The following is a 12,871-nucleotide window of genomic DNA, read 5'->3' on the forward strand; positions in this document are numbered from 1 at the left end:
AACATTTTCTCTATGTTTCTTTTTTTTCACATGGTGTATTGTTGGGGTTTACTTTATCCCCTTTCTTTTAGATTTGATAAATAAAAGATACTTCTAGAGGTATTAGTCTTTTTCTGTTTATGAGCCGTAATTATAACTAATCCTATTCACATCAATTACAATATAATTTACGGTCATTAATGTGCAAACCACCCTGGGGGTAAAGGGGTTAATATTATTAAATGAAATCTCAAAACATAATCGCCAGGTATAATGAGAATATTAAATTTATTATTTCCATAGAAGCAGTGATTGCAGGCTTACAAAGAAAAATAAAGAACAAGTATACATTATTAATTGCAATAAGTAGATTTCAGTAAGTGAATATTTGTGAGACCCCTGAAATCACGCTGCCCATTTCAGGTGACAATATTCTTTCTGTATCCACATTTATATCAAGGATTTCAGTGAGCTGATGAATAGCCATTGTAGATAAAGGCACAGAACCTGCGGGACACAGAATGGGTAATATTACATTTATTAATTTATTTTTAAAAACTAAGTGATCGCGCTCTAAGACGAGTAAGATAAAAACTTTCCCGCATCCGCACATTCCTTAATCCAGAATCTGCAAAACAGCTAGTCCATGCCTCATCATTTCTTGCCTTGACTACTGCAACCTCCTGCTCTGTGGCCTCCCCTCGAACACTCTCGCACTCCTCCAACCTAATCTAAACTCTGCTGCCCGACTAATCCACCTGTCCCCCCGCTATTCCCCGGCCTCTCCCCTCTGTCAATCCCTTCACTGGCTCCCCATTGCCCAGAGACTCCAGTACAAAAGCCTAACCATGACATACAAAGCCATCCACAACCTGTCTCCTCCATACATCTGTGACCTCGTCTCCTGGTACTTTCCTGCACGCAACCTCCGATCCTCACAAGATCTCCTTCTCTACTATCCTCTTATCTCCTCTTCCCACAATCGTATACAAGATTTCTCTCGCGCATCCCCCCCCCTCTGGAACTCTCTACCACAACATATCAGACTCTCACTTACCATCGAAACCTTCAAAAAGAACCTGAAGACCCACCTCTTCCGACAAGCCTACAACCTGCAGTAACCACCGATCGACCAAACTGCTGCACGACCAGCTCTATCCTCACCTATTGTATTCTCACCCATCCCTTGTAGATTGTGAGCCCTCGCGGGCAGGGTCCTCTCTCCTCCTGTACCAGTTATGACTTGTATTGTTCAAGATTATTGTACCTGTTTTTATTATGTATACCCCTCCTCACATGTAAAGCGCCGTGGAATAAATGGCGCTATAACAATAAATAATAATAACTTGAATGAAGCTGCACTTTAGTGAGATTCAATAGATGATAGATCATGAATAAAAAGTTACATAGATTCAGACATGGAAATGATATGCATAAATACATAGATACTAAATAGATAGATAGATAGATAGATAGATAGATAGATAGATAGATAGATAGATAGATAGATAGATGATACATAATAGATAATGGACTATAGATAGATAATAGATAAATAGATAGATAATAGATAATGGATGATAGATAGATAGATAGATAGATAGATAGATAGATAGATAGATAGATAGATAGATAGATAGATAGATAGATACAGTAGTTATTACTATACTCACATTTTGTTCATCACCACTGTTGCTAATTCCTACTAATATTCTTCACCTCTTCCTAGAATAAAAAAAAGTGTGTTGATCTCATGGAACAATTTTTTCAAACTTTTCCTCTACTTTTTATTTGATGAACTTATGACTTAGGCAGACCATAAATGAATAATGTCCGAAACCAAAGCTACTGCCGCTTCTCCCAGATCATTGACAAATACCATAGAAAACAGAGTACACGTCCAAACCTTTGTTGTAAAAAGGATATAAAAATACTTTTTATTGAACACAATTCATATGTATGTAACAACAGAGTAACGAAAAAATAAATAACGATTCAATACAGGAAAAATTGGAAGCACTGAGAACGCAGTGATAGCCCAGAGGTACAGCTGCAATTATTTCATATGTAAAGTGCAAAGTAGTGCATCACAGACCCAAGGTAAGAGAGGAACAGCGGGTGCCTATCATAAACCCTGTAGTAGGGCCAACGTCAAGATAGCAAGCATGTATCGTGCACTAGATACCACCACCCACATCCTCCGATCTTACCCATCGTCAGGGCCCCCCTGACGAAGCCTAACGCGAAACGCGCGTTGGGGCGTGGACAGTGATCCCGGGTACTCTGCACGATGGGTAAGATCGGAGGATGTGGGTGGTGGTATCTAGTGCACGATACATGCTTACTATCTTGACGTTGGCCCTACTATAGGGTTTATGATAGGCACCCGCTGTTCCTCTCTTACCTTGGGTCTGTGATGCACTACTTTGCACTTTACATATGAAATAATTGCAGCTGTACCTCTGGGCTATCACTGCCTTCTCAGTGCTTCCAATTTTTCCTGTATTGAATCGTTATTTATTTTTTCGTTACTCTGTTGTTACATACATATGAATTGTGTTCAATAAAAAGTATTTTTATATCCTTTTTACAACAAAGGTTTAGACGTGTACTCTGTTTTCTATGGTATTTATCTATGTTTGCAGGAGTGTCCTTGTTATAGGTTGGTGATACGATCTCTGTTGTCTTTTATACGCTTTACACATTGCTATGAGCGTGTGGAGGAGATCGTATCCTTTTTTGTCCATACTGGGCTGTATATATTATATTCTCCCAGATCATTGCATGCCACGTTAAAGACACTGTAGGGTATAGCTGCAGCTGCATACCCCTCCTGCTCTGTCCTCTACTCCATTTCTTGTATTTATGGCTTTTGTGGTGACTGAGTATGTGTGGTCTAGGGGTTAACGTTTCTCTTCGGGAGAGTGACATACCGGCTCAGGCATACCAATGTAAGGAGGCTTATTGCTGTGCAATGCTCCTCTGGGAAATTTAGCATGCAAATTAGGTGCCTCTTCAGATCTTTGGCCAAATTAACCTTTTCTCATCTCTAAGTTTCGACTTTAAGAGAACCCTGAGATAGTTAACTGCCCACACAATGATAAGTCAGGACTCCCGCAATCTTACATGGTTTTACTTACTTGAATTTTTTTTGTTTCTTCCTCTATTCCAGTGATCTGAAATTGAAATTTGACATTTTGAGATAGTTAGAGTAACCAAATGTATGACATATAGAACATATCTATCATCACAGTGTCCCAAATAATAAACCCAGTCCTACTTCATGAAACAAACTTTGTCACATCAGGAACAAACTTTGATAAGTTCCATCCATGGCCACATTGGCTTTTTTCTCATCGTCGAAGTTTCGACTTGAGAGAATCCGGAACTATGTAACTGCCGACACAATGTACAGTCTATAGAAAACTCAAGAGCCCCGCCATAGTAGCTGCTTTATACTTACGATTTTTGCTTTTGTGTTTTTCTTCAGAACTGCTACTTCCTGAAACGGAAATTTTAGATTGTCTAAGTTTAGTATATCAGAATATAGGGAGTGAGAGGAGATGTTGGGTAGGACTTAAGGATGAGTTCATCAGTTCTAAACTAAATAATATTGGGCACCATTTTTGCTCTGGATGGGCTTAAAAAAATGAAAAATATCAAGTCCACCTAATCTGTCACCTGTCCCTGAGCTTGAAGCTCCCTGTAGGTTCTCCTCTGTCTTTCTTGACCAATCTCCTCCTCACTCTTTGCCAGTAAAGCCTCAAAGCATGGTCTGATGTCATGGCGGCTGCTGCCCCAGGTCATTGAGTAGGGCAACACACGTTCTGCTATCATGTAGTTCAAAGCAACAAAGAAGAGTAAAGACAAGACCAGCACCAAAGTGGAAGCCAATGGTGGACCGTTGGGAGCTGCGATGGTAGGGACAGGTCATGTGCTGAGTGAGAATGATTCTCTATTGGTTTCTAACCTCTTCCAAAAGTTGGGAGACCTCGGACCATAACAAACAATTTTTTTTTTACAGAAAAATTGAGGCTCATATCATGCGGATCAAATTTTCAAACTGAACTTGAACAGATCTCCCAAATTTGAATATTTTTCACCTGTCGTTTCTGCACCTCATATCTAAACATTGGAAGTCAGATGAACAAGCTGTTACTCAGCAAAGTATCCACGTGAGGGAACATTTCAACCTAATTCTAGACTCTTTGAATATACAATTTGCAAAATACTGTCTATTGCGAATTTAGACACAATCTCTACAGTTTTATATTATGTGCACAAAAAGAACGAAAAAAGAGACATCATTCAGGATTAATTAATTTCTCTATTTTTTACTATTTTCCAATTTGTTTTTACCCAAGCGTTAAAAGAGTTTTTCACTCTTTTGACAAGTGGACCCCAAACAATTCCAAAAATGTAAAATAACAAATACAGATAGTATTTACCCTAACTCTTAATTTTTGGAGATTCACGTAAAGCAAATCTCAAAGTGTTTAAATTTGATGGGACAACCAAATTTCTAAAAATTACCATATTTTTCGGACTATAAGATGCACTTTTTTCCTCCCAAAATATGGAGGAAAATGGGGGGTGCGTCTTATAGTCCGGATGTATGGGGTCTGGCTGTGGTGGGGGAGCGATATCAGAGGAGCAGCGGGTCACAGAGGCAGGAGCCGGCGGCTCTGGCTAACTCCTGTGCTAGAGAGAAATGAATATGCACTGCATTCCACGCCCATAGGCGTGGAGGATAATGAATATTCATTTTATCCTGGCATCCTGGTATGATTGATTGGCCCCATCCTGTTGCTGGTATGATTGGCCTGCATCCAGTTCCAAGTATAGATGGCCCCATCAGAAAAGATTTTAAAAAAAACAAAAAAACATTGCGCTCACCTACACGCGATGCTCCCTCGCAGCTTCCTGCTCCGGTGCCAGCAGCTGCTTAATGCTTGAAAGCAGCGCATGGCAGGGACGTCATTCAGCGCAGAGAGCGGTGAGTATCCATTCTTCTTCTTCAGTAGCGCGCACTGTCAGCCGCCTGCTTCCTGCTGCTGCGGCGGCCATGTGTGCCGATACTTAAGAGAAATTAATATTCTGAATATTCATTTCTCTTAAGTATCGGCACATGTGACTGCCGGCCCCAGCAGGAAGCAGGCGGCTGACAGTGCGCGCTACTGAAGAGGAATGGATACTCACCACTCTGCACTGAACGGTCCCGGTGAGTATTCCGACAGCTGGGCTTTGTTTGTGAGCAGCGCATGATGTCCCTGCCATGCGCTGCTTTCAAGCATTAAGCAGCTGCTGGCACCAGAGCAGGACGCTGCGAGGGAGCGGATGAAGGTAAGAGTAATGTTTTTTTTTTATCTTTTCTGATGGGGCCATGTATACCAGGAACTGGATGGGGGCCAATCATACCAGCAACGAAATGGGGGCCAATCAATCAATCATACCAGGAACTAGATGGGGGCCAATCAATTAATCATACCAGGAACTGGATGGGGGCCAATCAATTAATCATACCAGGAACTGGATGGGGGCCAATCAATCAATCATACCAGGAACTGGATGGGGCCAATCAATCAATCATACCAGGAACTGGATGGGGCCAATCAATCATACCAGGAACTGGATGGGGGCCAATCAATCAATCATACCAGGAACTGGATGGGGCCAATCAATCATACCAGGAACTGGATGGGGGCCAAACAATCAATCATACCAGGAACTGGATGGGGGCCAATTAATCATACCAGGAACTGGATGGGGGCCAATCAATCAATCATACCAGGAACTGGATGGGGGCCAATCATACATGAACTGGATGGGGGCCAATCAATCAATCATATCAGGAACTGGATGGGGCCAATCAATCAATCAATCATACCAGGAACTGGATGGGGGACAATCAATCAATCAATCATACCAGGAATTGGATGGGGGCCAATCAATCAATCATACCAGGAACTGGATGGGGGCCAATCAATCAATCATACCAGGAACTGGATGGGGGCCAATCAATCAATCATACCAGGAACTGGATGGGGGCCAATCAATCAATCATACCAGGAACTGGATGGGGGCCAATCAATCAATCAATCAATCAATCATACCAGGAACTGGATGGGGCCAATCAATCAATTATACCAGGAACTGGATGGGGCCAATCAATCATATCAGGAACTGGATGGGGGCCAAACAATCAATCATACCAGGAACTGGATGGGGGCCAAACAATCAATCATACCAGGAACTGGATGGGGGCCAATCAATCAATCATACCAGGAATTGGATGGGGGCCAATCAATCATACCAGGAACTGGATGGGGGCCAATCAATCAATCATATCAGGAACTGGATGGGGCCAATCAATCAATCATACCAGGAACTGGATGGGGGCCAATCAATCATACCAGGAATTGGATGGGGGCCAATCAATCAATCATACCAGGAACTGGATGGGGGCCAATCAATCAATCATACCAGGAACTGGATGGGGGCCAATCAATCAATCATACCAGGAACTGGATGGGGGCCAATCAATCAATCATACCAGGAACTGGATGGGGTCAATCAATCATACCAGGAACTGGATGGGGCCAATCAATCAATCATACCAGGAACTGGATGGGGTCAATCAATCATACCAGGAACTGGATGGGGGCCAAACAATCAATCATACCAGGAACTGGATGGGGGCCAATTAATCATACCAGGAACTGGATGGGGGCCAACCAATCAATCATACCAGGAACTGGATGGGGGCCAATCAATCATACCAGGAACTGGATGGGGGCCAATCAATCAATCATATCAGGAACTGGATGGGGCCAATCAATCAATCATACCAGAAATTGGATGGGGGCCAATCAATCAATCATACCAGGAACTGGATGGGGGCCAATCAATCAATCAATCAATCATACCAGGAACTGGATGGGGGCCAATCAATCATACCAGAAACTGGATGGGGTCCAATCAATCATACCAGAAACTGGATGGGGGCCAATCAATCAAACATACCAGGAACTGGATGGGAGCCAATCAATCAATCATACAAGGAATTGGATGGGGCCAATCAATCAATCATACCAGGAACTGGATGGGGGCCAATCAATCAATCATACCAGGAACTGGATGGGGGCCAATCAATCAATCAATCAATCAATCAATCAATCATACCAGGAACTGGATGGGGCCAATCAATCAATTATACCAGGAACTGGATGGGGCCAATCAATCATATCAGGAACTGGATGGGGGCCAAACAATCAATCATACCAGGAACTGGATGGGGGCCAAACAATCAATCATACCAGGAACTGGATGGGGGCCAATCAATCAATCATACCAGGAATTGGATGGGGGCCAATCAATCATACCAGGAACTGGATGGGGGCCAATCAATCAATCATATCAGGAACTGGATGGGGCCAATCAATCAATCATACCAGGAACTGGATGGGGGCCAATCAATCATACCAGGAATTGGATGGGGGCCAATCAATCAATCATACCAGGAACTGGATGGGGGCCAATCAATCAATCATACCAGGAACTGGATGGGGGCCAATCAATCAATCATACCAGGAACTGGATGGGGGCCAATCAATCAATCATACCAGGAACTGGATGGGGTCAATCAATCATACCAGGAACTGGATGGGGCCAATCAATCAATCATACCAGGAACTGGATGGGGTCAATCAATCATACCAGGAACTGGATGGGGGCCAAACAATCAATCATACCAGGAACTGGATGGGGGCCAATTAATCATACCAGGAACTGGATGGGGGCCAACCAATCAATCATACCAGGAACTGGATGGGGGCCAATCAATCATACCAGGAACTGGATGGGGGCCAATCAATCAATCATATCAGGAACTGGATGGGGCCAATCAATCAATCATACCAGAAATTGGATGGGGGCCAATCAATCAATCATACCAGGAACTGGATGGGGGCCAATCAATCAATCAATCAATCAATCATACCAGGAACTGGATGGGGGCCAATCAATCATACCAGAAACTGGATGGGGTCCAATCAATCATACCAGAAACTGGATGGGGGCCAATCAATCAAACATACCAGGAACTGGATGGGAGCCAATCAATCAATCATACAAGGAATTGGATGGGGCCAATCAATCATACCAGGAACTGGATGGGGGCCAATCAATCCATCATACCAGGAACATGATGGGACCAATCAATCATATCAGAATAAGAATGGGACCATGCATACCAGGACTGGGATGGGGCCATGCATACCAGAATAAGGATGGGGCCATGCATACCAGGATAGGGATGAAGGGACCATTGACCACATTTTTTGCTTCAGTTTTTTTCCCTACTTTCCTCCTCTAAAACCTAGATGCGTCTTATGGTCCGGTTCATCTTATAGTCCAAAAATACGGTAACTCCTTCTGTGGTAATGATACATCTACTACTACTGCCACCAGATACTCACTGGCCGAACCTCCTGATGTTTTTCTGCCACCTTTCAATATTCCACCTTAAAAAAAGGAGAAATAATCATATCTTCTATATGTGAATTATTATACTTAAATAATGTCTACAAACTCTCCTGCCCTTAATACTATGGAATATCAGTACCAGTTGTCGCTCTACACAACTGCAAGTTTTCAGCTACAAAAGAGTTTTCTGAAATATGACCACATGAAGCTCACACAAAACCTCAGCATTAATGTAGCACCGCACTGAGAAGCTATCATATCCGTAGTCTATCAGGACCAATGTCTTACAGATCAGTACTGGAGAGAGCTGGTCAGGAGCAGTAATACAGTCGTAGACATGAGACATCTCCCGCATGGGCCCAGAAGAGAACGGCAAAGAGGATGCCACATGCCAGAATGGAGGATATATACCAGAAAGGGGCCCAGGATGGAGGACATATATAACAGGATGGGAGACATATATACCAGGATGGGAGTCATATATACCAGGATGGAGGACATATATACCAGGATGGAGGACATATATACCAGGATGGGGGACATATATACCAGGATGGGGGACATATATATCAGGATGGGGGATATATATACCAGGATGGGGAACATATATAACATGATGGGAGATATATACTAGGATGGGGGACATATATACCAGGATGGGAGACATATATATCAGGATGGGGGAAATATATACCAGGATGGGGGACATATATAACAGGATGGGAGACATATATACCAGGATGGGGGACATATATACCAGGATGGGAGACATATATACCAGGATGGGAGACATATATACCAGGATGGGAGACATATATACCAGGATGGGAGACATATATAACAGGATGGGAGACATATATACTAGGATGGGAGACATATATACCAGGATGGGGGATATATATATCAGGATGGGGGACTTATATACCCGGATGGAGGACATATATACCAGGATGGGAGACATATATGCCAGGATGGGAGACATATATAAAAGAATGGGAGTCATATATACCAGGATGGGAGACATATATAACAGGATGGGAGACATATATACCAGGATGGGAGACATATATACCAGGATGGGGGATATATATATATATCAGGATGGGGACATATATACCCGGATGAAGGACATATATACCCGGATGGAGGACATATATACCAGGATTTGCGACATATATACCAGGATGGGGACATATATACAAGGATGGGAGACATATATGGATGGGGGATATATATACTAGGATGGGGGACATTAGTACAGGATGGGGGACATTACTACATAAAGAAAGAGTGGGTAAACAGGTTTGTTTTTATATGATTTAGAACACTACAAGGGCCCATACCTCTGACCAACAGGCACTAGGGGATATGTTCAAATTTTGCATCAGGGAACATTGGACTCTAGTTACGCCACTGGCTAATACTATACCAACCCCCATAACTACCAGGCTCTACTACAGCAGTCATTACTCCACTTTCATTACAACTACTACTGTGGTGATGTGATATTTATACTACTACTACTCACCAACCAGCCCTTCTGCCGTGTCTCCAACATCTTTCACTATTCCGCATTGAAAAAAAAAAAAGATAAATATAATCAAATCCTCTATCTGTGAATTATTACGTTTTTTAAAAATGTCTTCCAACTCTCCTGCACTTGATACTATGGAATATCAGTACCAGTTAGCTTCCTATGCAACTGCAAGCTTTCAGCTGCCAAAGATTTCTCTCAACTTCAACCACAGTATTAATGTAACACCGTACTGAGGACCAGACTTATCTGTAGTCAAACACGACCATTATCTGACTGATCAGTATCGGACAGAGCTAGTAAGGAGCAGTAATATGGTCATACACATGGGATATCATAAAGCGCTCAGTAAGTAAGCTTACCTGCAGAAGATAAGAGTTTTCCTCCAGCGTCTGAAAAATACAATTACATTTTCCTTAGAAACATTTTAAATATTCTTTATCAGGTGCTAAAAAATTACAATTTGGTGAATCATTGACTTTCGATCTACTGTAGATCCGGATGTTCTGGTTCTTAGTCGTTGGCACAGTTATTACTCTACATTTATGTCACACATTGTATCCTCTTATTCTGAGATTCTGTCTTCTCCATGATTACTCACTGAGGATTCCCGACAATAATCCTGGTTTTTTATGGGTCCTCCCACCTATTTAGAGAGAAGAATGCTATCATTAGTAAATGGCGCTTGTGGCAACCCAGTGACACATTGCTCCACATTATGCAACTCCCAAGTAGAGGAGCAAAAACCTGTGCAAACAAATTTAAAGACTATCCTTGTTTCTTCACATAAAACGTTAATTATTGTCATTTTATTTATATTTATTTTTAGACATATTATTTATAGGACAAATTTAAGAATAATATTTTTTGGGGACCATTTCTGGAATCTTAAAAATTGAAATATAAGATTAAAAAAATAAAATGTACTAAGTTCTTTAGTTAGATCACATCTATTATTACCAGCTACAATTACATATGTTGGACTATTGTTACTGGTCAACACTAACACTTTAACTAACCGTCTCACTATTGCTATTGCTATAATACCACCACCACAACTACCAGCCAAAACTATGGCAGCCACTACTCAAGGCCGACTTTGAGTAAAAATGCTCGGAAAACCGAATGTGCTACGTGCGTGCTGTATTTGAGATTGACTAAAGTTTTCTGAACAAATTTGCTCATCTCTACACGTGACCACCTTGTTTTTTTGGAGGGTGAAAACATTGACTATATTGTCATTCTTAGAGTTTAACATGGTTCGTGTTACATTAAAGTGGTATATAAAACGCTAAAAAAAAAAAAAAAAATTTGTTCCGAATTCAATTAGTCATCCATAGAGTTTAACATGCTTATTCTTACATTACGGTGGAATATAAAACTCATGAAAAATATTCAACATATTTTTCTGGTTTCAATTAGTCATCCATACAGTTTAACGTGGCTAGTGTTACATTACGGTGGTATATAAAACAAAAAAAAAACTTCACAAATTTTTCTGGATTCAATTAGTCATCCATACAGATTAATGTGTTAGTGTTATATCACGGTGGTATATAAAACTCCAAAGAAAGTAAAAAAAAAAATTTCTGGATTGAATTAGTCATCCATAGATATAAACACGGATAGTGCTACATTACGGTGGTATATAACACAAAAAAAAATCTTCAAAAAAATTTCTGGATTCAATTAGTCATCCATACTGTTTAACGTGGTTAGTGTTACATTATGGTGGTATATAAAACTAAAAAAAATGGTTAAAAAAATGTTTCTGGATTGAATTAGTCATCCATAGAGATTAACGTTGTGTTACATTACGGTGCGCTCATTACTACTGCTGTGGTGATGATACTTCTGCTACTACTGCCGCCAAACAGACACTCACCAGCCATATGTTCTGATGATGATGCTCCAGCAACTTTCAGTACTCCACCTTTAGAAAAAAAGAGATAAAAGTGATAATAACCTCTATGTGTGAATTACGACACATATCATATCTTCAAACTATGTTGTGGAATATCGGTACCAGTTGTCACTCTACTTCAAGTTTTCAGCTGCAAATGATTTTTCTGAACTATCAGCACATGAAGCTTGTACAAAACCACAGTATTAATATAACAGCATACTTAGGAATATACTTATCCATACTTTAACAAGACCAATGTCTGACAGACCAATACTAGATGGAGCAAGTAAGGACAGCAGTAATACGGTCATACACATGAGACCTCATTTACCGCTCATGATACAAGTTTACTTGCATTTCGGAAGATATTAACTCCAGCGTCTGAGAAAAATAATCTTAATGATCTTAAGTTAGCAATGTCTTTTCATAATATTACTAATAAAGGCTGAAAAATATGAAAAAACATACATAATAAACAGTGATGAGCGAACATGCTCGGTAATACTAGGGTGTCACTCAAGTATCTGGGTACTCAGATGTGCTCGGAACTCGACGATCATTGGCTAGTGCTCGGATTTGGAGATCGAATCGCCTCCCCGCATGTTTGACACCTGTTACACAGCCAATAAGCATGCGGGGATTGCCTGCTAGGCTGTGATTGGCTGGCCACATTACCTCATTAGAGGTTATAAAAGGACCTGAACAATGGAAACCCCCCAATTCTAACTCCAACCGTAACACAGTCCTAACCCTAATGCTAGCACGCCCCTAACCCTAATCCAAACCATACCATACCAAAACCCTAACCCCAACACCACAACCCTAACCCCAACACAACCCTAACCCCAAGAAAACCCTAACCCAAACACAACCGTAACCTCAACTCTAGCCCCAACCCTAACCCTAGCCCCAACCCTAACCCTAGCTCTAACCCTAGCCCCAACCCTAACTATAGCACAACCCTAACC

The 12,871-nt window shown here is 41.4% G+C and overlaps 1 protein-coding gene across 1 annotated transcript in view; it reads right to left on the reverse strand.

Annotated features, from left to right (window-relative positions):
* Window positions 1-248: 248 nt before the first annotated feature.
* Window positions 249-12,871, reverse strand: part of LOC143767810 (uncharacterized) — a 75,550-nt gene continuing 62,927 nt past the window's right edge. The window contains exons 43-51 of the mRNA XM_077256331.1: window positions 11,883-11,930; window positions 10,599-10,643; window positions 10,360-10,389; window positions 9,992-10,027; window positions 8,457-8,501; window positions 3,443-3,481; window positions 3,120-3,155; window positions 1,653-1,704; window positions 249-486 (exon numbers count right to left, since the gene is read on the reverse strand). Coding sequence (XP_077112446.1) covers window positions 1,685-1,704; window positions 3,120-3,155; window positions 3,443-3,481; window positions 8,457-8,501; window positions 9,992-10,027; window positions 10,360-10,389; window positions 10,599-10,643; window positions 11,883-11,930 — 299 coding nt within the window. The 3' untranslated portion in view covers window positions 249-486; window positions 1,653-1,684. The remainder of the gene's footprint in view (window positions 487-1,652; window positions 1,705-3,119; window positions 3,156-3,442; window positions 3,482-8,456; window positions 8,502-9,991; window positions 10,028-10,359; window positions 10,390-10,598; window positions 10,644-11,882; window positions 11,931-12,871) is intronic.

Source organism: Ranitomeya variabilis, chromosome 4, assembly GCF_051348905.1.
Source record: "Ranitomeya variabilis isolate aRanVar5 chromosome 4, aRanVar5.hap1, whole genome shotgun sequence".
NCBI lineage: Eukaryota > Metazoa > Chordata > Amphibia > Anura > Dendrobatidae > Ranitomeya > Ranitomeya variabilis.